Raw genomic sequence first — 27,473 nt, forward strand, 5'->3', positions numbered from 1 at the left:
CTTCCATGACATGAAAAAAGAGTCTGCATGCTATTTGGGATCTTATCTGTTTTCCAAACATCTCTATCCCGTGATACGATCTGCACATACTCTGGACATTGTATCAAAACTATCCATTGTATCGTGATGGACCAAGTAGAACGGTGGTGTAGGATAGATGAACCGAAACAACTGACATTAACACCAGATTTGAGGTTTAAGGATTGTAATCACATCAACCTTGGAACTTTTGCATGACTAGAATCATCATACCACAGAATTAATCCAAATGCAGAACCTCATTTTTTTCACCATTGAGCCATACAGCATCTAGTATTTGAGTATGTAAAGGCTCAAAACCCTAATCTAATCCTAACTATTCATTAAATATAATTATTGACCATCTATTCAAGAACATATTAGTAATGAAATCTTTCACACACACAAAAAAAAAAAAAGGAATAAAAAGTAAATAAATCCCATAACGACAATGCAATGATTTCATAAAGCGATCATAACTAAATGCATGTCAAAATGGCATGATCTTGGATGTGTCTGAACTCTTAACTCAATAAGCTTTTAAATGGGACCAATTTTTATGTCATTTAAATGTTGTTTAGTTCCTGAAAATAATAACAAAAATAAGGGTTTATTAGCTAATCCTTTAAATAGGCAACTTGAGTCACAATTTTTTTATGCTTCTCTAGTATTCCAACCTGCTAATTACTATTTTCTAAAAGACTAGTATAATCCTGATCCAACTGTATGAATACTATGGGCCCCCTGATTGATCAGACAGTTAGTGGGGTCCACTTCGCTGATCGGTAAGATTATGGGTCCTCTCCTCTCCTGCACTGCATTAGTCCATGCATGTAAAAAAAATAACCCATCCTCAAGTTTGAGTCTCCGTGTATATCGCGGTCCACTGTTGGAGCTAGTGATGAAGATCGACCCATCAAGTTAGCCCAATCATGGTCACTTCTTACATCTGATCATGGACAGAAGTATCTCATGCTTAGACCTTGAACCATCAGTTTGGATCATTTGGCCATGATCAATACATTCTCACTTGTGGATGTAACCAGTTCATCCATCAGTTCTGTTATTGATCCATCCTTCGATTCATCTTCAGTTCCATCCACAGATCCGTTCGTCAATTAACTTCATGATCCTTCAGCAGATACCCCTGCTAATCATCCTCCTTATTTGGCCATTGATCCATCAATTGCTCCACAAAGTAATTCTTTGGTCAATCGGGCTATTGATCCATCCATAGATTTGTCTCTCGATGCTTCCTTTAGTTTATCTCCCGTTTTTCTTGTATTCCTTTTAGGGCGTGTTTGGTCCGTGGAATGAAATGGTAGTGAATTGTATTAGATGCGATCAGTATCGTTATTGCATGTCATTGCATGTCGGGAAATAACATGCTATTTTAGCCATTCAATCCTATGAGATAAAATTCTTGCTCGGAAAAACACCAGATTAAGCAAAATCCTTTTTAGTGGACCATGGAATTGTAATCACTGGACCAAATTCATAATGGATGTTGTTCACTTGTACACATATATAACCAGAATGTCATTTGTAAACAGTGTATATGAATGGATTGCATGGATAAATGCGTGCATCAATGTGGGGCCCACATGTGTCGTGGATTTCAAAATCCACCCAAATCGCGCATGGGACCAAATGCAATTCCATCCCACCTAATGCCAACATTTCTCATCATTCTCAAATGCGGCATGAAATTTGCACCAAACATTAGAGATATATTGACCACCGTTGAAATATTTATATGGCCACAAAAGTTTTGTATAGGTCTAAGTTTTCGGTGCTTTCACTTCATCCCACTAAAAATGACCTTATAAAAGGTTTGGATGACATATAAACATCAAGGTGGAGCATAGGAAGGTTTTAACTATAGGAATTCCTTTCCCCACTATTTCATCTTATATGGCCTAGTGGAGTTTTGGATCGTCCTAATTTTTGGTGGCATGTCCTAAAATGAACTCGAAAAATGGATGGACAGGTTGGATTTATCATAAACAGCACGATGGACCCCACCTTTCATCCAAGTGCAAGAACTTTATGCGAAAGCCTTTTGACAGTAAATCCGCGTCCCCTGATCAGCTGGTTGCCCGCCGTGCCCAATCCACGTCCCCGTGAGAAGGAAGCAGATTACGTGAGAGGGGTGAACCGGACGCGGATTTACTGCAAAGAGCAGTTCCTGCGCAAGGATTTTGGGAGGGGGCCAATGAGATGTTTGCCAGAAATCCAATCCGTTCATCCGTTTTTCAGCTTATTTTAGATTATGTGGTAGAATTAAGGTGGATCCAAAACTCAAATGGGCCACACGAGAGGAAGCAGTGGGGATTTAGTGACCACAGTTGAATTATTTATATGGTCACAAAAGTTTTGTATCAGTCGATGTTTTTGGTATTTTCACCTCATTCTAGTGAAAATGACCTTATAAAGGGTTTGGATGGCATATAAACATTAAGGTGGAGCCTAGGAACGTTTCAACCATGCGGATTCCTTTTCCTGTATTACATATTATGTGTCCCATTTGAGTTTTGGATACTCCTTATTTGTTTTATAGAAAGCACTAAAGGACCTCGGAAAATAAATGGACTGGTTTGATCTCTGATAAACATCATGGTAAACCGTAGGCCCCACCTCGCATCCCAGTACAAGGAACTTTTTGGGAAAGGCTTTCACGGAAAATCCACGTCAAACCTTAGTACTTATACACGGACCAAGATTTCCTCCCAAAGCTTTTTGGCGTTGGAATGAAAAATCCTCCCTTCATCGGGCCAAAAATCAGGTGAATTCAAAACTAGAGTAGGCCGCACGAGAGGGAAAAATGGAGATTCAATAACCACCGTTCAAACATTTATATTACCGTAAAAGTTTAATATAAAATTATTAGTTTTGTTTTTTCACTTCATCCCACTGAAAATGAACTTGTAAATATTTTGGATGGCATATAAACATGAATACTGAGCAAAGAAAGGTTCCAACGATGTAAAACTTTCTCTAGTTTTCCTTCTCGTATGGCTTTTTTGGGTTTTGCATCCACTAGATGTGGGCATGGGATGACCCGATCTAGTTAACTCGACTCGCTTGACTCAGTCTGATCCGACTCAACCTGAACCGAACGGGTGAGTTAGTGCGAACCGAGTAAGCTTCGCCTAATCGAAACTCAAACTGAGTCAACTCGACCCGAAACTTGATCCGAAACCTAACTCTCTAACCCTAATCCGACTCGATCCCAACCTCTCTCTCTTCCCTCTCCCTCCCTCATCCTCCTCCTCTTTGAAGCCCAACAACCACCCACCGCCATCACCCTCCTCCTCCTCCTCTTCCTCTCTCTCCTCTCCACTCCCTCCCTCATCCTCTTCCTCTTTCTCTTCCAAGCCCGGCAACCACCTCCTCCTCTTCCTCTTCCAAGCTCGGCAACCACCTCCTCTTCCTCCTCCTCTTCCAATTCCAAGCTCGGCAACCACCTCCTCTTCCTCCTCCTCTTCCAATTCCAAGCTCGGCAACCACCTCCTCTTCCTCTTCCAAGCTCGGCAACCACCCATTACCATAACCCTCCTCCTCCTCCTCTTTCCTCTCCACTCCCTCCCGCCGTCATCTCTCAATCTGACTTGGTGCCAACTTGACCCGACTCGGTACTTCTGACCGGATCGGACTTAGTCCGGATCAGTCCAGCCAGACCGAACTCGGATCAAGTTGGGCATGCTGGACTTGGTATCGAGTTGGATCAAGTTCGGGTCGGGCCTATTTCAAAACTAAATCAAGCCAAGTCAGCCCTAACTCAGTCTGACTCGACTCGATGCCAGCTCTAGCATCCACCTAATTTTTTATATCATTTCTTAAAATAATCCGAAAAAACGAATGAACGAGATGGTTTTTCCAGAAACATCATGTGGCCCACGTAGTATCCCAGCGCAGGAACTACTGCGTCCCGTATACAAATGCAACACGCATGTGAAACAATGCCTATCCACGTGTGATATGAGCTTTCCATCTGGTTGATTGGGAACGAGCTTGATCGAATGCACAAACGTGCCATCCGGTGCGTGTGGACGGGCGAATGCGTGTGTTTTGGACGCGGTTTGGCTAGTGACGACCGCCATCAGCCAGGTCGCTATGGTTGGTGTTATGTGGACCCCACCATGATTTATGTATTTTATCCATGCCGTCCATCCATTTTGAAAGATAATTTCAGTTTTAGTGGAAAAAATGAAATATATATAAATCTAAAGTAGACCACACCATGGGAAAACAGTAGTGATTGAATGTCCACCATTAAAAACATACTGGGGCCCAGTGTAATGGTTATTTCATATCTAACATGTTGATTAGGTCATGCAGACTTGGATGAAGGGAAAAAACATATATCAGCTTGATCCAAAACTTTTGTGGCCCCAATAAGTTTTTAATGGTGCGCGTTCAATCAACACTTTGCGGTCCACTTGAGGTTTGGATCAACCTAATTTATAGTCTCATAATGTAAAATGATATGGAAGAATGGGTGGACGGAATGGATGAAACACATACATCATGGTGGGCCCACAGATCACCGACAACTAGCCATTGGCTAGTGGCAGGGAGTAGCCGATCCCTTTCCGTGTGCTTCGCGTTGGACGCGGATTGCGTCCTACCCGCACCCGTCTCCAGCCACGAACGGGCAGTTCTGTGGCGGTCCACCGTGATTTATCTGTTTATCCACTCCGTACATCCCTTTTCTCAGGTAATTTTAAGGTGATTTAACAAAATCGATGCAGATCCAGAGCTCAAGTGTATCACACCAACTAATAAGTCTGGATGCATTAAATGCAAAAGTAATCTGTGGTCCATTTGATCGTTAGATCTTCCTATGTTTGTATTTATGCCTTAAAATTATCTGATAAAAGGTATAGACTGCATGGATAAACAGATACATCACGGTGGGCCCGCCCACAGAACTGACCGTTCGCGGCTAGAGACGTGCGGTGTAAGGACCCGCGTCCGCGATTAGCTACTGACAGAGTAGCGAGACTCGCTACTGAAGTGACGTCACCGAGTTCCGTGGGCCTCACCGTGATGTATTTTTTGTTTCCACACTGTCCTTCCATTTGGAGAGATCATTTTAAGGCAGGAGCCAAAGAACAAGTTAGATCTAAAGCTCCTGTGGAACCCACCACAGAAAACAGTGGGAAAAGTAATGCCTACCATTAAAAACTTCTAAGGGCCACAAAAGTTTTCGATCGAGCTGATATTTTTGTTTTCCTTCTTTCATTGTCTCTGTTAACCTATGAACAGGTTGGATTTCAAACAAACATCATGGTGGACCTTAGGAAGGTTTCAACGGTGGCCGTCACTCTCCCCGCTGTTTTCTGTGGTGAGGTCTACTAATGCTTTCGATCTGACTCATATCCTAAAATGATCTCTCCAATTGTATGGACAGTGGGATATAACACATATATCATGGTGGGGCCCACGGAACTTGCTGCACGTCACTTCATTAGCGAGTCTCGGACTCAACCTGTCAGTAGCTAATCCGCGTCGCAAACCTCCCCCGTAAAAACACGAGTTTTTGAAAGGAACGGCGCGAATAAACTAGGTGGGCGAAGCAATCATCGAGAGAATCGAATTCTAGGGTTTCCAACTCTCGCAAATCTCGTCGGCTGATTTTCTTTTCGTAAGTGAGATTTCGACTCTACGTTGTGACAGAATCGAAATTATGTACTTGTTCTCTTTCTTTCTGTTAAATTCTCTTTCAGTTTTTTAAGCTTTTCTCGTTCTTTGAGTTGTTTGGATGCCTGTAAATGAAATACAGGCAAATGATTTACAGACAGTATTTGGATGCTGAAAAATGCCTGTAAATCATTTACAGGTTTTAGCTGCAAATGAAATCCCTCTCAATAGCTGTGATTTTATTTACCTGCAAATCATTTTCAGCTTAACGGCCATAATTTTATACTTATAGGGGTCTTTTGGATGCCCGTAAATGCTAACTGTAAATGGTTTATAGTCTGTGTTTGGATGCTGAAAATTGGCTGTAAATGATTTAGAGGCTGTAAATCATTTACAGTTTTCAGCCCCATTTGATTTTTCTGGCAAAAAGCTGTGATTTCATTTACAGGCTCTCCATTCACAACCTAACGGCTATAAATGGAAAGATTGGATCTACATTTAGAGGACTTAAACAATTTACAGGCTATCCAAACACAGACAATCCTGTAAATCACTTACAGCTTACAGACAAACAGGACAGGCTGTAAATGTAAATCATTTACCACTTAAAACCATTTACATGCATCCAAACGAAATCCTGTATTTCAATATGTATTTTATTGGAGGAAGAACACCCTCTTTATAGTATGATTACAACCTATTGATAGTAAATATGCATAGTTGTAAGAAAGATCCTAGGTACTAAATATAGGATATTACATAGCTAGAGAGAATATTATATAGCTGGAGATTTACAATCTAATATAACAAGATCACACAAAGTATGGTAACAAGATCACACAATATTCTAACATCCTCCCTCAAACTCGAGATGATGAAGTCAACTTGAGTTTGGAAACAAGATCACGAAGTCGACCAGGAGGATGAGACTTCGTGAAAATATCGGCAAGTTGATCCTCGGAGGAGATGGATTGAAGATGTAGTGTACCCTGCTGGAGGTGGTGCCGAATGAAGTGACAGTCAATCTCGATATGCTTGGTCCGCTCATGAAAAACATCATTGTGAGCAATCTGAATGGCGATCCGATTGTCACAATAAAGAGGGGAACTAGTCGACCGAGAAACACCCATGTCTGTCAAAAGCCATCGTAGCCACAAAAGTTCAGCTATAGTATCAGCAAGTGCACGGTACTCAGCCTCAGTACTGGATCGGGCAACAACAGTCTGTTTCTTGTTGCGCTAAGAAATGAGAGAAGTATCAATTAAGAAACAATAACCCGTAGTGGAGCGACGATCAGTAGGATCACCGGCCCAGTCAGCATCAGAATAAGAGCGGAGCTCCAGAGATGATTGCGATGAAAAATGAAGACCATAAAACAAAGTCCCCTTGACTTAGCGCAAGATACGAAGAACGACAGCATAGTGAGTAGAGCGTGGTGCACTCATAAACTGGCTAACCAAGTGAACAGTGTAGGAAATGTCTGGGCGAGTAACTGTGAGGTAGATGAGACTACTGACTAATTGCCTATACAGAATAGCATCTGGAAGAGATTCACCGCCAGTAGCGAGAAGCTTAACATTATATTCAAGAGGAGAAGTGCATGTTTTGCTGTCAGTCAAGCCTGCTTTGGAAAGCAAGTCAGAAGCATACTTAGCCTGAGATAAATAATAACTATCTGAACCGGAAGTCACCTTAAGATCAAGGAAGTAGTTAAGCTGCCCTAAGTCCTTCATCTCAAAATTCTGACTCAGAAAGTGTTGAAGATCTCGAATACCAGAGAGATCATTCCCTATAATGATCATGTCATCAACATAAAGAAGAATAAGAATAGTACCAGCCCCAGTAGTTCGCAGAAACAGTGCAGAGTCATTTGCACTAGGGACAAAGCCCTGTTGAGCAATAACAAAACTAAATTTGGCAAACCAGGCTTGAGGGGCCCGTTTGAGACCATAAAGAGCACGACGAAGATGGCAGACTTTGTGAGGAGGATGATCATAGCCAGGTGGAGGATGTATATAGACTTCCTCAACAAGATCGCCATTCAAGAAGGCATTTTTGACATCCATCTGCAAAAGTTTCCAATGACGCACAGCAGCTACTGCAAGCAAAGATCTAACAGAAGTAAGTCGAGCAACAGGAGCAAAAGTCTCCTCATAGTCAATACCATACTCCTGAGAGAAACCCTTTGCAACATGGCGAGCTTTGTATCGTTCCACTGATCCATCTGCCTGAGTCTTGATTTTGTAAACCCACTTACAACCAACTACAGACTTTCCGGAAGGCAAATCCACCAGGTCCCAAGTATGAGTTTTGGTAAGAGCATCTAGTTCATCAGACATAGCTTTTTGCCAAAGAGGATCAGTACTAGCCTCACGATAAGTATGTGGTTCGTGAAGAGTGGCAAGGGCATAAAAACAATGATAGTCTTGAAGATGAGAAGGAGGGGCTCTTATTCTAGTGGAGTGACGAAGTGCAAGTACTTGGACAGACTCAGAGGCAGTTGATGTAGCATGAGGATTAGTAGACGTGTCAGTTGGATCAGGAGTAGTCGTAGAATGAACGTCTGAGGAGCTTAGTATCTCTGCAGAGGGGTGAGGTACTAAAGCAATAGATGGATCAGTAAAAATAGGAGCATAACTGGAAGAGGACTGTGGAAAAGGAGAAAGACTCGTAAACATCTTATGCTCCCAAAACTCCACATGACGAGAAATACGAAGACGTTTGGCTATGGGATCATAACAACGATAACCTTTCTGAGTAAGACCATAACCAAGAAGGCAACAGAGTCTGGATCTTGGTTCTAGTTTAGTGCGTTCATGTGTAGGAAGAGTGACAAAACAGACACAACCAAAAACTCAAGCAAGGAATAGTTAGGGACTGTACCATGGAGAAGCTCAAAAGGAGTTTTATTTTGGATGGTAGGTGAGGGAACACGATTGATAGTGTAGACAGCAGTGAGAGCAGCTTCACCCCAAAAGCGTTTTGGAAGAGAAGCAGAGATGAGAAGTGCTCTTACCGTATCTAGAATATAATGATATTTACGTTCTGCTCGACCATTCTGTTGAGAAGTGTATGGACAAGAATGATGAGAGACTGTTCCATTTTATTGTTAAAGGGTAAGAAAAGATTTATCTTTGTATTCCATAGCATTATCTGAACGAAAAGTTTTAATGGTACAAGAAAATTGAGTATGTACCATTTTGTGAAAATTATGGTAAACATTTGTGAGTTCAGACCGATGTCGTAACAAAATACCGAGATCCCCCCCAGTCGGAATAGAGGAGGGACCCCAAATATCAGAATGAACTAAGTCAAAAGGTGCAGAAGAAAAAGATTCACTTTTATTAAAGAACAAATTTGTCTGTTTTCCAAGATGACATGAAACACAATCAAATGACTGAAAATTAACTGATCTTAGATGACCCTGAGAGGCCAAGAACTGGACACATGGAAGCGAGGCATGACCCAATCGGGCATGCCATAAACTGAAAGTGACAGTGACAGCAGCCATGGAAGTGGTTGTTGAAGAAGGAAGCTGCAGATATGAGAGCTCGAAAAGACATCCAACTTTACGGCCTGTCCCAAGTAGTTGACCCGTCTGTGAATCCTGTACATCAACACCCTTGTTAGAGAATTTTAGTTCAAGACCTAACTCACATAGTTGTCCAATGGAAAGAAGGTTTAAAGATAACTTAGGAATAAGGTAAGTATCACCAGATAAATTAGAGGTAGAAATAGACCCTATATGACTAACAGACATATGGGAACCATTGGCAGTATATATGACAAGATTGGGAGAGATAGTTGTTTTATGGGAGAAGATGGTGGAATCAGATGTCATGTGATTACAACGGGCAGAGTCTATAAACCACTGGGATTTACCTGGGGTGACAGACATGGCAGTTGAGAATTGAGACAAAACCTGGTGAATTAAGTCCTTCACGTCAGCTGCAGTAAGAGAAGTGGACTGAGGTGAAGTCTCAAGTATAGGAGGATCAGATGAAGCAATCGTAGTTGTCTGTTGGGAAGCTCTGTTCTGCTTAGAATACTGGAACTTGCGGCATTCATCGATGGTATGACCAGTTCGTTTACACCACTTGCAAAAACTAGGCTTGGAGGTGAATTGAGAGGAAGAACGTCCAACAAAAGACTGAGAAGCACCATGAGAAGCGGTGGCCATAACCATGTCAGAAGATTGCATCTGCATAGTGGAACGTCGAGTTTCTTCAGAGATGAGTTCAGCAACTGCAGCATCCAATGTTGGAAGTGGCTGACGGTGAAGAAGAGAAGCTCGATTAGATTCAAAATCATCTTGAAGAGCCATCATAAAGTACATAAACTTTCGTCGATCAAGCCAAGTGGCAAACGTTTGAATGTCTTTAGAACATTCTAACTTAGGGTCTGCGGCAGATAATTGTTCCCTAAGATGATTAGTTTGAGAATAAAAATCAGCAATAGACTGACCTCGGTCTTGACGCATCTAACAGAGTTTAGCTTCCAGTTGAAACTCCAATGAAGCATCATAGGTGTAGTTGTATCTTTTTGCCAGAAAGTCCCAAGCAACTTTAGCATTTCCAAGTCGTGGAAGAAGACTATTGATGGATGGAACGGAAGTGTTGATGAACCAAGGCAGAATTTTATAGTGAATACTGTCCCACTCTTCCAAACGAGATGCAAAGGCATCGTCTTTCTCACCGTCTCCCGGCATAGGTTGAGGGACTGCTCCAGTCACATAACGCCATAGCCGACGTCCTTTTAAAAAGACTTCCATATTCTAAGCCCACAGACTATAATTGGATCCATCCAATATAAGATCAATAGGACGGACAATTGAATCAAGACTTGAGGCAGATAGAGACATATTGAAGATGGTGAAAAAGAACTCCAAACAACCGCTATATATAAAAAAATAATAATAATAATAAAATAAAATTTATAGGCCACAAGAGTGTGGCTTTGATACCATGAAGAAATAAAGAGAAAGAGAGAGATTGTGGTAGAAATTCTGTATTTCAATATGTATTGTATTGGAGGAAGAACACCCTCTTTATAGTATGATTACAACCTATTGATAGTAAATATGCATAGTTGTAAGAAAGATCCTAGGTGCTAAATATAGGATATTACATAGCTAGAGAGAATATTACATAGCTGGAGATTTACAATCTAATATAACAAAATCACACAAAGTATGGTAACAAGATCACACAATATTCTAACAACATGCATGCAAACGAAATCCCTCTTTTAAGTTGTGGAGTGGTCCTCTTTTACAAGGATTGTAATTTTACTTTCTTTGGTTTATAGCTTTTCTTTCTGTGGTGCCATCTTGGCGCTTCTTTTAATAAAATTACGGTTACCTCTCTTTTTTCCTTTTTTCCTTTTTTTTAAAAAAAAAAAAAAAAAAAGCAATATCATGGAAATATTGTTGAAATTGTCAACGATATTCTCCGTTATCTATATTGCTGACCCAGAAGTACTGATAAAATCACTGATATTATCGGTAATATGGGTGATACCAGGAACACTGCTTTTAGTCATCTCATAGGAAGAAGAAGAATCCCATTATAAGGCATTTGGGAAACAAAGGTTTCATTTATTCTCAGGTTCTAAGTGTCCAACATAACTAGAGTCACATACCAAAATGGTCTTTATATAGACCTTGGCCAGCAAAGAAACCCTAAACTAAGAGAAGCGGAGTGAATTAACCTGCATATGGGCTGATTTACAGTCAGTCCATAATTAGCAGCATTTTAGCCAAATCTATCATTTGAAACAGACATTTAAGTCATTTAACATGAGATTCCCATGTTACCTGCTTGCATCAGCTATTCAACTACAGAGGCGGCAAAGAGAAACTACATGAGTATGCTTAGTAGGATCCCATGCTTGGTTCCCTTGTCTTACTGGATGACAATTTTTGATTGGAAATGTTAAACCCTGCCACAGGGATGTAGAATTAGTAACTTGGTAGTTTCTAATTTGTAAAATATTTCCCACGAATAACAATACTTATGGCTCCTCTATATTTTTAGATGCATCTTGTGCTAATGTTTGGATAATTGACATAAAGCATTTGTTTATCCATGGTGGCTGCTGGCTATGGTGATGTCGTTATTATTGCTTGACTTATCATTTTGATGTCATTCATCATGATGCAGGTCACCTTTCAAACTTGATCTTATTAGGTTCAAGTATTAAGTCCTCGCAGAACTGGGTGCCTATCAAATGAAAATTAATGGTGGAGAAAGCTTTTATCATATTAGCCATACGGTTAAGCATGGCCGTCAGCTGTCATTCTCTTTCCTGGGGCTTTCATTTTCTCAGCTCCGTAGTCTTCTGGCTGGTATTTTTGGGGTGGGAATTGGAGTCGCTGGTTTGATCATGGCAAGGGGAGGTGGCACTCTAGGACGTTACCATAGTTTACCATGGACATCGAAAGCAAAGGATTCTTCCAATAGGCCGTGCTTTGTGGCTGGGCTCCAAAATCTAGGAAATAATTGCTTCTTGAATGTAATCTTACAGGTAATGATAATATTTGTGAAATTGTTGGGTTCCTTGTCCACTTAATATTTTTCCATCTTTTTATTCTTATATGAAATTTTTTCTGTGCCGAAACTAGATAGATCTTCTTTCTAATGTAAGAATAAATAAATAATAAATAAATAAACAACACACACACACACAGAGGGAAGGAGGGATATACACCATGCACTTACTCTTGACAAGGAATTTGTCCCCTACTCCTTTCCCATCCCTCAAGAAAGGTCCCAAAAAGAAGAGGCTGAAGCTTTGCCTTCAAACGGCAGAACAAGGCACTTAGCAGTAAGACAAATATCAGCATAACTCATCAAATCAGCTTGGTCATGGACATTGTCCTCATGAGCCACTGTGCCAGCCAGCCATATCACCTTTTTTTAATGCACGTCCGAGAATGGAAGATGCTTCGAAGCCCCTCAAAAGGTCTTTGGGATCATTTGGACTGGGGGCATTCTTGGTCTTGGGAGTCCCAATATCCACTTTGCATTTATGACTGCTAGGCATTGTTACACTTAGATATTCAGTTTTCCTCTAGTTGTTACCCTCTTTTGAGAGGAATGACAATCAAAGGTAAGAAACATATGATTGCCAATGGGGGGAGTTCTTCAAATTTCGGAATTTTCTAACCCTAATGGGCGGGCCGGTCTGGATTCGGGCTAGGCTGATGGGCTGTTATACTTGGTTCGAGCCTGGCCCGTTTAAAAAATGGGCTTTAGATTTAGGCATGATCCTGGCGTGTAGGCCTGATATTGCGGTCCAAGCGGGCCAGGCCTGCTAGCCCGGTCCATTGACAGCCCTAACAATGAGTGGTTCAAATTCCAAAGACAAAATCAGATGGTTGCTATCATCTATTTCTCGTGGTTTTTTACTTATGTTCCATCTACAAATGGGTTAGTGATTTGGAAGTTTTGGTTTCTCATACAATTATGCCATGTTAGGGTCAATGCCATTTTAAATTAGTGGTGAACTATCATAGGAGTATCCCACTCCCCAAAATAGGAGCTTTATTTGCTACTCCTGGCAGGGTTGGCGGTTGACATGCAGGCAATTACAAATTGCATATTTGTACGTTAACTCAAAATACAGTCCAAATTGCAGGTCCATTAAAGATCGGCCGTTATTTCGAAATTAGATTCATTTAACCACTTCTGACCGTAGATAATGGAGATTTGGTGGCTAAGTTTGGGCCATCAACTACTTTTCATTTCGAGGTCCAGATAGCGTCCATCAATCAGCGAGTTAAAAATTCAGATTATTGTAAATTTTAATTGTGACCTATCTTACATAAGGGTTAGGTGTATCCCATGTGTACAATTCTTTAGTGCCTGCATATCAAGCACCATACTCACCTAGAGTATTAAAGTGTTTCTTTTTTTTTTTCCTAAAGGAAAAGAAAAAGAGGCCAATATACATAATCTTTCAATCTCGGGTATTTGTAGTTGGGCCATCACAACAACCCATCATATGAATGGAATAGATGACACCAGACATCATATCAATGGTATGGATCACTAGAGAGGTGACAGTGGGCCCCAATTCTACGAAACATGACTTCCTCAAGTTACTGCGCCGACCCGAGTACTTCAGCGGAGTGTGACGGATGATACTAAGCATTTAGAAAGTATACACATGGCATACATTAACTCAATTAAACTGTCCAAGCCATGGGACACTTTAGATAGGTCATTGTCCAGCGTTTTAATTGATTTAACGATCCTAACCTCTGGTTAATGGGCATTAGTTTGTTGAATTTGAGCATTGACTGTTGACCACCTGTTAAATATCCACCAATCAGCTCATTAGAGAAACAAATCATGTATTAAGTGGTTTAAGAGCCATCTAAATAAGGGCCCATGATTTGTATGGTAAGTTCAATATGCCATGTGAACAATTCTTAGTACCTGTGTACCAACCACACCATACTCTGTCAGACTAAATTTTCTCATTTTGAAAGCCAGGAGAGCGAGCAACAGCCAGATGACTTTGAAAAATTTGCCATTGGCTACTCTCACTATAATATATAGTAGAGGTTACTTTCTTATTCTAACTTATGCACGGATGTTTGTCCATGTCATTCTAATGCCAATTATAATATGGTATGCTAGGAGCATCACCATTCGTCATACCTACAAGATTATAATGCATAATACCAAATTCTACATATGCTAGCGGATACTGCATTATTATGCTCTGGAATATGTCTGAAAATTGTTTTGTTAATGTGTTGCAACTTGCTACTTCATGCATGATTTATGTTCATTTGTTGAGTGCACTCTGGACCAATGCATTTTATTTTGCTAAGCTTCAGTTTGGAATGCTCTCCAGACCAATACATTTCATTTATGCTACTTGTGTTAATAATACTAGCAGTAAGATCTGCCTTTCACCCTTGATCTCATGATAAAATATCCTAACCTCAGATTTTAAATTGGTAACTTTAAACAGGCCCTGTCTAGTTGTTGCTGTTTCTATCCTTTTCTCCAAAATATAATTGAGGCGGATGATTCTGTGGTTGAGGGAAGTGCTGAAAACTTGCCACTTGCGGTTGCTTTGGTTGCATTATCAAAAGGTAAAAATCATTTAAGTACTCGAATAAGTAAATCGACAAATTGGTTTTTGACTGTTCTCATCAATTGCGTTATTGAAAGGTAAAAATCATTTTGGAGTATGTGAATAACTAAATCGACAATTTGGTTTTTGACTGTTCGCATTGGCTTAAATTCTTAACGTTGCTTTCCCAGCATGTCAAAGATGTTCAATGTAGTCCATGATGATAGATGGCACTTAGTTGTTGACACTTAAAAAGGCTTTTTCTTTCCCCCTTGAAAATTTCATTGTGCTGGAAAGAAAAATGCTGATCAAGTACCCTAACAGCTTTGGACATGCTACTGGCTGATTAAGTATCCTAACACGCTTGATTTTTTTATGATGTTGTCACTTGCGAAAAAGGAAACTTCATTGAAGCAACATCAGTTTAGGACTAGAAATGGATGGGGGTGAAAGCCACTGTCCAAAGGTGAGGAAGAGTTTTTCCTTGTGACTTTAAGTGAAAGAGATTATGGGGAGGGAAGCGGGCAATGTCTACCTTCTCGTCAAGTGAAGGAGATTCGTTCGAGGCAATCTCTTCAATTTTCCATGTCACATCCGATGCTACAAAAACGGATCATTACCTCTTGTTTTGTAGTCTAATGATAGCTCTCGACCCATATAGAAATTCATTTTATGCACTTACCCATAACTACACTGGTATTTCCTCTTGTTGATGTGCATGTTTTCATGCAAGTTGCTTGATCAATCTGTAATATTATTGATGTAGGACACATGATTTAATCCTAGCATGCAATACGGAGATTATGAAAGAGTCTATAAAGTAATTCAATTAACAAAAGATGCAAACCCACCACATAATTAAGAGTAAATAATAAGAAATAAAATCTGATTTAACCTAAATCACATGCTTGCATGCTAAGAAATCACATAAATTAATTAAAATTAGGCCCGATGGAAGGATAAAACTTTCAATTTAGCATAGGCACGTTTCACACTTAAGGGACTGACTTGTAGGTTTTATGATTAGGGTTAGGACGGGGAATATTTGAAATTTGAAAAATTAGGATTCATGGGAATTGTGAATTTTAGAATTAGGATTTTTAAGAAATTGTGGAAAGATGAAATTAGGAATAAATTCGGTGAATTGGTTAAGGGGATTGATGGATTTAGGTATTGGTAGAGGGGAATTAAGGTTTTGGATGAAGGGAAGTTAGGGATTTTGGGGTCTTCAATGGTTAATTTCGGTTGGAGTTTAGGTTAGATGATGAAAAGTTGAAGAAAAAGATGATTTGGATGGTTTGGATAAGAAGTGAAGAAGAGAGATGGAGTTTGTTTTTTTTTTTTGAAAAAATACCTATTTTTGGATAAAAGGGAAAAGAGAAGGAAGATGATGGATGGAAGCCTAACACATCCGTTAAATGGGGAATGGAATTATACCACACCTAAGGTCCAAGTCACATGGAGTATTATTCAAATCACATGAAAAAGAGAAAACACAGTTTTTATTTCTTCAAAATAATGGCATTAGGACTCCACACACTTCATTTCTCTTTTATAATCCCAAAAAAGACCTTTTACAAAAAGGCACTCTCAAATAAGATTCTCAACATAAAGACGTTTAATAAATTAAAAGTTGTTCTTAACTCATTAATGTCAACACAAATATAAGCTATACAAAAAATAACGGAGCATGTAAATAATCTAAACAACTAAACCATTTCATGGCCCATGGGGTCCACGATCAAGATGTCTGATGATGATGATCCAACGATCCGATCATCGTGTCCAACAAGCTCCTATGTGCAACCAAAGTGTATCTTCTTAGTGTGGGGTCTTTAACGATGTATGAAATGCACGTGGCGTCTTCAATGCAGCTAGGAATATGAATTGGACCAAGTGGGCCCTATGTAATGGTTGTCTGGCCATAAGGAGCTCAGTCATCCCCTGGTATGGTGCTCGCATGTCCTCATCAATTATAAATGCATAGGACTTTCGTATGTGGAACATGGCAGAAACCCTTGCAATTGTAGGGTGTCCTCACTTTTTAAAAACCACATTGGCATATGAGCTTCAGTGTATAATTGTTTTTTAAAACTCTACTAACTATAATTAAAAAAATAAAATAGAAGTTATGACATCCCACTCTGGATCATTTGGAAACATTCCAAGTAATTATACAAATGATAATGATTTTAGAACTTGATATAGTTTAACCTACTTTTCATTTTTAATAAATTTTTACAAATTCGTCTATTACGATTTACTGCAACTTGTTATTTTGAAATATGTTTTAGAATAATGTAAAAGAATAATATCTAGAACATTAAAAATGTTATAGAACTGTCCATTACGATTGTCTATTGATTGATAGGATTTGATATTAAATTGATTATTGACCCCATTTCAAGGATATGCACCCAAATATGCCTTTTCGAGAGGCTTTTATTGATCTAGGAAACAAAGGTACATCCAATCTAAAGGAGAATTTCGCGTCGGGTGTAGATGCTGTGACAGGTCTACACCTATGTGCAAAGCTCCATCTAATAGCGCTCGACACATGGTGTTTGAGCTTGTATATGGAAGGCTTTATTGTGTGGCGCTGGGTCCTCTCCTTCAATGGGGTCCTTAGCACATGGTGTAAGGCCCTCTCCTTCATTGGGGTGCCTAACACATGGTGTGGATCCTCCTAATGAGGGGCCGGAATGTTCAAGCAAGTGAGACTCACGTTAGGAGCGTCTACACCTGAAGTTCCTTGTCTTCTTCAGAGAGTCTAAAGTCCTTTACATATTCCCTTCTCTCTACTTGTTCATGTGTCTTTCTTGAAATGAGTGTTGGCGTATTTATAGGTTGATGGGTAGAGCTGGGCATCGAGTCGAGTCGAACCGAGTTAGGGTTGACTCAACTTGATCCGGTTTTGAAATAGGCCTGATCTGAACTCAATACCGAGTCCAGCATGCCTGACTTAATTCAAGTTCGGTCTAGCCTGGCACCGAGTCGGATTGAGAGATGAGGGAGGGAGAGACCGAGAGAGTGGAGAAGAGAGAAATGAGGCAGAGGAGGAGGAGGAGGATGATGGTGGTGGGTGGTTGTCGGGTTTGGAAGATGAGGATTATGAGAGAGAGAGAGAGAGAGAGAGAGAGAGAGAGAGAGGCCAGGTTTGGAAGGTAAGGAGGATGAGGGAGGGGGAGAGAAATTTTGGGATCGGGCCGGGGTAGGGTTACAGAGTCGGGTTTTAGATCGAGTTTCCGGTCAAGTCAGGTCGAGTTACTAGATAACTCGAACTTGACTCAGTTTGAGTTCAGATTGGGGCGAAGCCTACTCGGTTCGGACTAACTTGCCCATTCAGTTCGGGTCGAGGATCTGAACGAGTTGGACGGGTCGAGTTAGTCGAATTGAGTCGTCCAGTACCCACCTCTATGGGCCCAATTTTCCTGGTTCCATGAGGCAGGAACCTCTGCACTTGCCTTATCAGTTTATGTGGTGGATGAGTCTTTGCACATGCGGTAGAGACCTTGTGTTAGTTCTATGCTTTTTCGTCGCGACGTGATGGCACCAATGTTTGGCACATAGCAACTGGAGTTGAGTTGATGTGGCGCAAAGATGCCATTAGATTCATGGGGTCCCATTTTAACTAAGTACCAAAACCCAGGTGTCAATTGTCTTGACAATGAGAGGGGCCTTGGATGAAGGGGCAAACTTAGCCCAAGGAGCAACTTCGGTTGTTATAGCACTTTTAGTTGAGGTGGTGGCCTTGGCTTGTGTAGTTGCCTTTGCGTGAGAGTGGGGCTTGGCCATTGGGAGTAATGCTGGTCTCAGTGACGGCCTTAGCCTAAGTAGCAGAGTGAATGAGCAATACTGGTGGGCCACACAAGTACGAGATGACGAATCCTCCGTAGGGAGGACGATTACAAAGGCTTTGTTCACAATGCAAGCCATTTGCAAGTAGTGAATGAGAATAGAAGGTGCAAGGTACCCGTGTGTCACAACAACAATACCCTTGTGAGGGCATAAGAGGCGAGTGGGCTGCTTAGGCCATGTATGCATGTTCATAGAATGTTTTTTCTTGATTTTTGTTGTAAATATGCAGGGACGAACGCTTCCATTAGGAGCCGCCATATTGGCACTACTTGTGGTACCAGAACGGCCTCTCGACAGTTAGGGCCCATTTGGACCTTAAGTCATTTTGCTTAAGCTACATATCCCTCAAGTAGCTTATCTTGGTTTATGCTAATTCAACAAATAAGTACATCTGGTGAACAACATACCTATTAGCCAAAAAAGTAGAAATTGGTTTGCAACATCACAGAAGTAATTTTTAAATCTCTTCCATTAATCTCTCCTCTTTCTCCTCTTCCATTTTTTCTCTCTCCTCTAATTTTTACTTATTCATGTGGGGTCCACCTTTAATATCCACCATCATGTGGGGCAAACCTTTTATGTGGACCACTCATTATGTTGGGCCCACCTTGGCCCTATCTTCAATATGAATCGTCTATCATGTGGGGCCTACCTTTAATGTGGACCATCCACCTTGCAAGGCCCACCTTCGATGTGTGCTATCCATCATGAGGGTCCCACCTTGGATGTGGGTTGTCCATCATGTCGAACACTAGATGTGGATCTTCCATCATGTGAGGCCCACCTCTAATGTGGACTACCCATCAAGCAGGGCCCAACTTCAAATTGGGCCACCCATCATGCGTGGCTTGCCTTGGATGTGGGCCATTCATCATTAGGGGTTGACCTTTGATGTGGACATTCCATTACATGGGGTCCACTAATGTGGGTCATCATCATGTGGGGCTCACCTTCAATGTCCATTGCCCATCATGTGAGCCCACCTTTGATGTGCACCGTCCATCGTGTGGGCTTCACCTTTGAAGTGGGTCATCCATTAGGTGGGGACTGCCTTGGATTTGGACCATTCATCATTAGGGGCCAACCTTTAATGTGGAACCCCCAATATGTGAGGCCCATGTTGATGTGGGCCATCAATGTAGGCCCCACATTAATGAGCTGGTAGAGACAGTGTAGCGTGTGTGAGTGATCCAAGGTTCAATCCCTGAGTGTTACCTTTAAAAAAATAGTGGCCATCCATCATGTGGGGCCCACCATCAATGTTAATTGTCCATCATGTGGAGACTACCTTTGATGTGGACCGCCCATTGCATGGGCCCCACCTTTAAAGTGGGTTGTCCATATGGGGCCCATGTTAGATGTGGACCATTCATCATTAAGGGCCAACCTTTAATGTGGACTATCTATTATGTGTGTCCCACCTTGATGTCGGTCGTCCATCATGCGGGGCCCACCATCAGTGTTAATTGTCCATCATGTGTGGCCCACCTTCGATGTCCATTGCCCATCATGTGGAGGCCACCTTTGATGTGGATTGTCCATCGTGTGTGTAGGCACCACCTTCAAAGTGGGCCATCCATCATGCAAGGCGTGTCTTGGTTGTGGGCCATTCACCATCAAGGGCCCACCTTGATGTGGGTCATCCATCATGTGGGGCCCACCATCAATTTTAATTATTCATCATGTGAGGCCCACCTTCAATGCCCACAGCCCATCATGTGGAGCCCACCTTTGATTTTGATTGTCCATCGTGTGGGCCCCACCATCAATGTGAGCCATCCATCATGCAGGGCCACCTCCATCACGTAGAGAGATGAGAGAGTAAAAAAGTTTTTTTTTTTTTTTTTAAATAAAATAAAAAGCAGATTCTTTTTTCCTTCTATAAGTAACTTAAAAGGTATTAAGCAACTTTTAAGAGGAGATTACCAAACCAACTTTTGATATATAAGTAGTTGATTTGTTGTCTTTAGCAAAAAAGATGCTAATCAAGGTGTACCTAAACATGCCCTTAGCATTTTGGTATTAGGTGCAAAGGGGAGAAGAGAACCAAAGATTCTTGCACCCTGATAAGAAGTGGTACCGAGATGGTAGAGGTTATCTTAATAGCGTCCTTAGTGGAGTTGCCATTTTTGTTCATTGCAAATGTTTATTGATTGATAGGATTTGACATTAGATGATTATTGACTCCATTGCAAGGATATGCATCCAAACATGCTCTGTCGAGGGGCTTTTGCTACTTTGGAAAACAAAGATACATTCCAGGCTATGGTCTGGCACAAGCCATTAATTACAATCCCTAGGGAAAAACCCTTGATTAAAAGGTTAAAACCAAAGAGAACTAATTTGTTACATGGTACAAAGTGCAGATGCAAATGATGTGTAAAAGCACAATCTATTGTCTTTCATTCTTTGGAGTGTCCAGATCATTGATAAGGCTACGCGTTCCGGCACTTCGAGGACTCGAATAACCTTAGCATTCATGTCCTGTATAGCTCCATGAAGTTTAAAAGTTTGGTAGCATATCTGCCTTGCCCTGAAGCGTTCAAAATACCTCCAGACAGAAACAACACTGGTCCATTCTGCTAGAGAAAACCAGGGATCAGGCGCAGATTGCCTTGACAGTTAGTGCTGGACCACCTGTGGTTTAGTTCAACAGTCCAAATAATCAGCTAAGCCACTGCTTGGGGCTCTAGATGGTCAGTGCTAAGCCCACTATCAAAGTCCTGGACAGTTTGCATTGGGCCTCTGCTTGGGCATCTCAGACAGTTAGTGTGGTGCCAAATTGTTGGTACTTGGTTTGCGCAGAGCCACTGCTGGGTCTAATGGCTAGTGCAAAGTCATGTTCCATAAAGGATGAGTCCTTAGACTCTAATTCCCACCTTGTCCTGACCCTTGGTGTGGGGAAAAAAAAAGAGAGGAAAAGAGAGCTCTGAGAAGGATCTAGAGAGTTCTTATGAGATCTCGGGAACCGAAATAGCATGAATTACAGAAATGAAGATTCAGGGGCATTTATAATGGAGGGAGATGGTTATTTCCTACCCTTGAAGAGATTACATGGTTGTTTCCTGCATAAAAGTTTGCTAGGTGGTTATGGACGCATGTTTTGTTGCCATTGGCCGACTCAGAGTACTTCCTGTTGGCATGTGCTGGGTTTAAAATGGCATTCTGCGTTGACCTTGGCTGTTGGCGTGGGGTGGACTTTTGCTAAATAGAATGGTACCGCACTACCCTTAGATAGCTAGCGCAGCATGATTTTTTTACCTGGGTTCCGCGCTGTCCTTAAACAGTGAGTGCAAGGCAAACTCTACATCCTCAGAAGTTGCTTACAGACATCCCATGCTATCTTGAATAGTGATGTGGGCTGGATTTTCAGGGACCCACGCTGGCCTTACTGTTAGCGGAGCGTGCCAGAAGGGATCTGTGTTGTCCTTCAACAATGAGCACAGAATGGGTATGAGAGACCTGCACTAGCCTTGCCCATTGGCGTGGACTGCCATTGATTGTTTGACATTGACCTTAGTTTGCGAACTGAACCCGTAGCGCGCAGATCGCCCCACGCTGACTAGGGATGGTTAGCACAGGTTGAACTCAGCTGAATTTTGATGTCAACAAGAACAAATGTAAATAAAAGTGGAGCTGGTCATATCTCTGAAGCATTTAAGTAGTGTTTTTAGTTATAATAACTGTATTGTAACAGCTGGTAACTTTTCCACTTTTGTAGAGTTGAGCATCCTTCGAGATGAAAGAATTGTACTAAGCCCACGAAGAGTTATGCTAGCAATGGAAAGATATGTTACTAGCTTCAATTTGACAAGGCAACAGGTGGAGTCTATGAGGGTTTTGGCCCAACGCATTTATTATTGTCATTTTAACATTGTAACTTTCTACCTAACATCTAATTTCATGTCACACGCAGGATGCAGCAGAAGCATTCATTCACCTTTTGTCTTCTTTGCAAGAGGAAATTTTGGATTGTTATATTCCGCATTACGGTTCTTTAGCAGACACCTCTTCTTTACCGGTTGGTAGGATTTCGAATCCAGGGGAAGGTGGGAATGAGTTGGAACGATGGCAACGACACCTCTTAGGGCCATTTGATGGAACCCTCGGCAGCATCTTAACTTGTAAAAGTTGTTTGTTTCAGGTCAGCTTGCCTTCTTAAGATCTTTCTTGCTTGGAAATACTGATGCAGGTTTTGCATCTACAGTTTAGACATGTACTTAGCAAAGACACCCAAGAAAGTTGTTTATTTGCTTGAAAATCCCCGATAGGTATCAACTCCTTGGTTCTTCGAGGTTGCAACATATCCTTTGGATGATGCATGGTCCTGATGCATCAGGACGTGAATATTGTCCTGATGTGTCCATTCTGTATTGGTGGGGCCATGGTTTGGTGATCATACTGGTGATTTGATGGACCAGCCATGAATGCCAAAAGTCTCCCAGATTGGAAAACCCTTTCCCTGCAATCTGTCCTATAAATAATTGGTTAAGATAAACATACAGGATACAACAAGGTCTGGAAAATGGTTGAAGGTTGTAAGACTAGGGTATCCTAATCTGGAAAATTTGTGGAGCATCTCCCATCCATCGTGAGGGCCCATCAGGTCAATTGTCTGGATCTCAAACCTTTGGCTGACCTATAAGCAACGGGAACAGCAAGATATTATTCTCATCCGCATCAGGGCACAATAACTCCTCAGTGATTGTTTTCCTTCAACGGAATTAGACCTTTATTTTGAATCATCATCATCATAACTTTTTCCCAACTATTCTGGGCTGGCTTGCTGAATCTTGTTTCGCTAGTCATTCCCATCTTTTATGGCTACTCATGGGGCCCTCCCTCTTTTTGCAGCACATGGCCAAACCTTCACAATCAGCTCTCCTTCATTTTATTATCTACTGGGGCTACTCTTAGGCTTTTTGGATGACCTCATTCTTAATACCATCTCTTCAAAAGTTTTCCCACACATCCATCCCAACATCCTCATCTTTGTAGTGCTCATCCTCTATTGCTCTTGTTGAGTCCCACACTCTTTCCCATATAGTGTAGCCTGTCGAGTAGCTGTGTTACAAAAATGGTTCCTCTAGTGTTTACAGCATGCAACAATCACACAGCACTCTGAGGCATATCTCCACCTCTTCCACCCAGTTCTAACTCTGTAGGAAACATGCTCATCAATCTCCTCATCATTTTGAGTTATAGAGCTCAGGTAATGAAACATATTGCTAAATGCGTGATTTCAAATACAACCGAAAAATGATGTCAAATAACATATGCTGATGTGGACTTGGGCACAAAAAGTGACTAGAATTCAACTTTGCTAAAATGCCACTTCCATTCTTTTCTTGTTTGTGTTTTGCAGCTTTCAGTGGATTTCGAGTTTTTCAACTGCTTGCCACTTTCACCTGAATTGGATGGGAGTGCCTCGATTGTATGTCTGTTGGAGGCCTCATCATTTTATTCTTTCTGTATGTTTTAGTCCTAATCTCAGGCTTTCATTGTGTTAATGATAATATTCTGCCTCATTAATTTCTTTTTTTTTTCTTTTTTCTTTTTAAACTTTTGGCATATGATTCTAGATGGATAAATGTACGCTGGAGGATTGTCTGAAGCAGTTCACTGCTGTTGAGCATATAGAGAATTACCACTGCAGTCGGTGTTGGCATGTCGCTGCAACAAAATTTTTATCTCTTAAAGTAGAAGAAAATGAGGTTTTTCTTCTCGTTTAATTTTATGCCATCTCTTTTTAGGATTTTTTCCCATATGCTAGTCAGTTCCATCTTTGTGTTCCTTTAGACAAATGTGAATTGAACTTTTGTGAGTAAGATGGAGTAAGGGACCTTGCCATACGTGTGCACTATCTGGCATGCCCAGGGCTAATTAGACCGGTCCACCCATCAGGTGTATTGAACATGGTCCAATGGTCATTTTTCCTGGTCCATTTTTCTCATAACCGTGCGGCCCATCTGATGATTGCATTAGGCTTCTCATGCATGCAGCTCCCTTTCTACCTCACACATGTGTCCTGTTAGCAGGCATCCTTCAAGTTTTTTCTGTTAAACAAATCAATTGCATGAATTTGAGAGTTTGATGTAGCTAACTTGTTTCCACCACCATTGCTTTTCAGGAAAAGATTAAAAAGCTTAGGGAATGTATTAACCACGATACTTGTGATTGCAAAAAGCTCTACCTTCCAGAAGGGTTACCATGGTCTGTAGATTTTTCATGTGCGTTTAAACAGTTAAGTATTGGTCGCTGCCCGAAGGTATGGTAGCTGGATTGTTTTCTTATATTCACTACATTGTTCTCATTTCTGAACTTGCACATATTTTATTTGATGACAACTTTGATACTCTGGAAAAGTGTGATGCTTCATACACTTGCTCTAAAAGAATTTGTATGTGTGATATAACCTTTGAAATTGTGGTACCCACTATAGATAGGTCATAAACAAGCAACTGTAATGAATCAATGTCCTAGCTGGTTGATTGCTGGACATCTAATGGATGCTTAAAACGAAAAGCATTGAACAATCTGAATTCAACAAATCGATGTCCATTTCTCAGAGACTATGATTGTCCAATCAATCTTATTTGAGGGTAATGAACTACCTTAAGAATTTCTGTCATACAGATTTTCTGCGTGCGTGTGTGAGAACCATTTCATATTGCTAGAGTATCAACTAACTCTTTTTATTTTCTAAGGAATAATCTGGTCCTGTTACACTAGGACATGAGTGGCTTGATACCCAATCAGTACAAGTAGGGTTCATGTTTCTATTGATATTCGTCCAACTGAGGATGGGCTTGACCTGAAGATCTTCCAGATTGGAAGATTCTATTCATCCACCATGGATGGGTCTGAAATCTATCTGAGGTCTTAAGTGTAGTGTTAGGGTGTTCCAATCTGGGACATCTTTTGGTGCATCCCCCATCCATTGCAGGGACCCATCAGATTAACAATCTGGATCACCAAACCGTGTGACCTCTTGTATCGACTTATGCATCGGGAACTATTCACATCCTGGTGCATCAGGACCCAGTAATTCCTTTTATTTTGTACCTTTCCCTGGTATCATGAATTAAGTAATTCAAACCTGTTGTTTTAACTCGGTACATCCACCCATCTGTTTGGTGGTCTGCTTACAGATTTTATGCATGCATCTGCAACGTGCTTCGATGAATCAACTCGGAGAAATAATCAAACTTCAGGTATGTGAAAATTTCGAACTACATATATGATATGAATTTTTAGAACACTTCCATGCATCCACATCCATGAGCACGATTGATGTTGATTGTAGGGCCATATTTCATTTCCAATAGTCCTCGACATCTTCCCTTTCACAGCTGCTGCGTTGGGAATGGGAGTAGACATTTTGGAAAAAGATACACAAATGAAAGCGAAGCAACAGCAATCATTGGTCCCTCATCAGAATTGTTTTCGCATGCAAACCATGCCATTTGTGTATGGATTGCTTGGAAAGCACATTTCTTTTGTAGAAAGTGTGGGGCCGTCTATTTACAGATCATCAGGGGATAATTTCATTCAAACCTGTAATGGAGATGGCTACGACAGCAATGCATGTCTGGAGAATAAAACACAAGTACAAGCTGGCATTGGGTCAAAAGACAGCATGCATCCGCAACATGATGATAAGGTTGGTTGCATGCTTTCTTTGCATCATGACTTTTGGGTTTTCTTTTCTCTTCTTTTTTGTCTTTCATTTTTTTTTTTCGTTTTGATATTTGTTGTTCCCGTGGAAAAAAAAGCCCAAATTCCATTTTCTTGTACCTCTTAATTACGATATATGGTTTTCAGCTTATTCATGTTTTCTCTATGCTCCTAATAATCTGAAATCCTTTTACATATAGTCATTAATTTAACAGAGTCCACTCACCAGGTGGGCTACATGCACACCCTAAACATAGCCCGTTGATATTGCTTTTGTATCTGGCCATTTGTCTCACATGTGTGGCACACTTGATGAATGGATCTTCCTGCATTTTGCCCGGGCATGTTCATGTTGAGTCCCCTCCTGCGTGAATCGGCGTAGCAATTGTATATAATACATGTATAGCCAACTTCTTTTTCTTTTTATTTTAGGCATGAGCATGTCAGGGTGCTGCAGGTGGATGTTATCTAATTGTAATTGGGTCTTATCTGAAATTTACATACATACATATATATTTCAATTACAGTTTGGTGAGAGTTGTCATTTGGTGCCTTCAAAGAGTTACATGTACCGCCTTGTTTCTGTTGTGGAGCACTATGGAAAAGCCGGAAGCGGTCACTATGCAGTTTACAGAAGTGCAAAGGCCAAGTCAGATGCCGGTGACTCTGAAGGAAAATTCAAGATTGCAGATGTCCATTGGTTTTACGTCTCAGATAATCAAGTTATGAGTGTTTCCGAAGAAGCCGTTCTTGCTGCAGAGGCAAGCTTGCTCTTCTACGAAAGAATTGAAGTGTCTAGATAGATATCCTTCTTTTATCGACTTGCATCCTATATTGTTGCTTTTTAATTTTGATGTTTCGAAAGTTAACCCCACATGCCATGCCTGAATTAATCAGGAGCTTCGTTTACGTCTCAATTCCAGTGGACGACTATAATCGAGTTGGATGGAAAATCCATCAAATGGAGGATGTCAGTAGAATAGAATGAAATTGCTGGAAACATGTTGTTGTGCACTGAATATCAGTCCACACATCTATCCTGCCACCATCCAGTAATGGTGGGTGGGAGTCTTGACACGATTTTGAAATTTGCATTTTGAAATGCTTGTTAGGCTCCCGCTAATTGTTCATTATATTTTTGGAGATGCACACACCGAATCTTGTAGTTTAAACTAGTCTTTTAT

At 41.0% G+C, this 27,473-nt stretch overlaps 1 protein-coding gene across 6 annotated transcripts; it reads left to right on the top strand.

Annotated features, from left to right (window-relative positions):
- Positions 1-5,534: 5,534 nt before the first annotated feature.
- LOC131234912 (ubiquitin carboxyl-terminal hydrolase 27) lies at positions 5,535-27,289 on the top strand. 6 transcript variants are annotated; one of them, XM_058231910.1, is made up of 11 exons: positions 5,535-5,672; positions 11,826-12,189; positions 14,650-14,773; positions 22,334-22,434; positions 22,529-22,756; positions 23,978-24,046; positions 24,195-24,326; positions 24,743-24,880; positions 25,764-25,826; positions 25,919-26,275; positions 26,817-27,289. In XM_058231910.1, the coding sequence occupies exons 2-11, from the start codon at positions 11,893-11,895 to the stop codon at positions 27,090-27,092; spliced, it is 1,785 nt and encodes a 594-aa protein (XP_058087893.1). In that variant the 5' UTR covers positions 5,535-5,672; positions 11,826-11,892; the 3' UTR covers positions 27,093-27,289. The 6 variants fall into 6 exon arrangements, with proteins under 6 accessions (XP_058087893.1, XP_058087892.1, XP_058087894.1 ...); XM_058231909.1 differs by having other exon boundaries at positions 5,535-5,668; XM_058231911.1 differs by having other exon boundaries at positions 5,535-5,668; positions 26,850-27,289.
- Positions 27,290-27,473: the final 184 nt, after the last annotated feature.

The sequence above is a fragment of the Magnolia sinica genome, chromosome 19, assembly GCF_029962835.1.
Source record: "Magnolia sinica isolate HGM2019 chromosome 19, MsV1, whole genome shotgun sequence".
NCBI classification, from domain to species: Eukaryota; Viridiplantae; Streptophyta; class Magnoliopsida; order Magnoliales; family Magnoliaceae; genus Magnolia; species Magnolia sinica.

What these genes read in the sequence shown, in the direction of transcription:
- LOC131234912 (XM_058231910.1), top strand. Translation starts at nt 11,893, where the DNA reads ATGAAAATTAATGGTGGAGAAAGCTTTTATCATATTAGCCATACGGTT. An exon ending in TTAAAGTAGAAGAAAATGAG is followed by an intron (nt 24,327 to 24,742) that starts GTTTTTCTTCTC and finishes ATTGCTTTTCAG; the next exon opens with GAAAAGATTAAAAAGCTTAG. An exon ending in GTATTGGTCGCTGCCCGAAG is followed by an intron (nt 24,881 to 25,763) that starts GTATGGTAGCTG and finishes GTCTGCTTACAG; the next exon opens with ATTTTATGCATGCATCTGCA.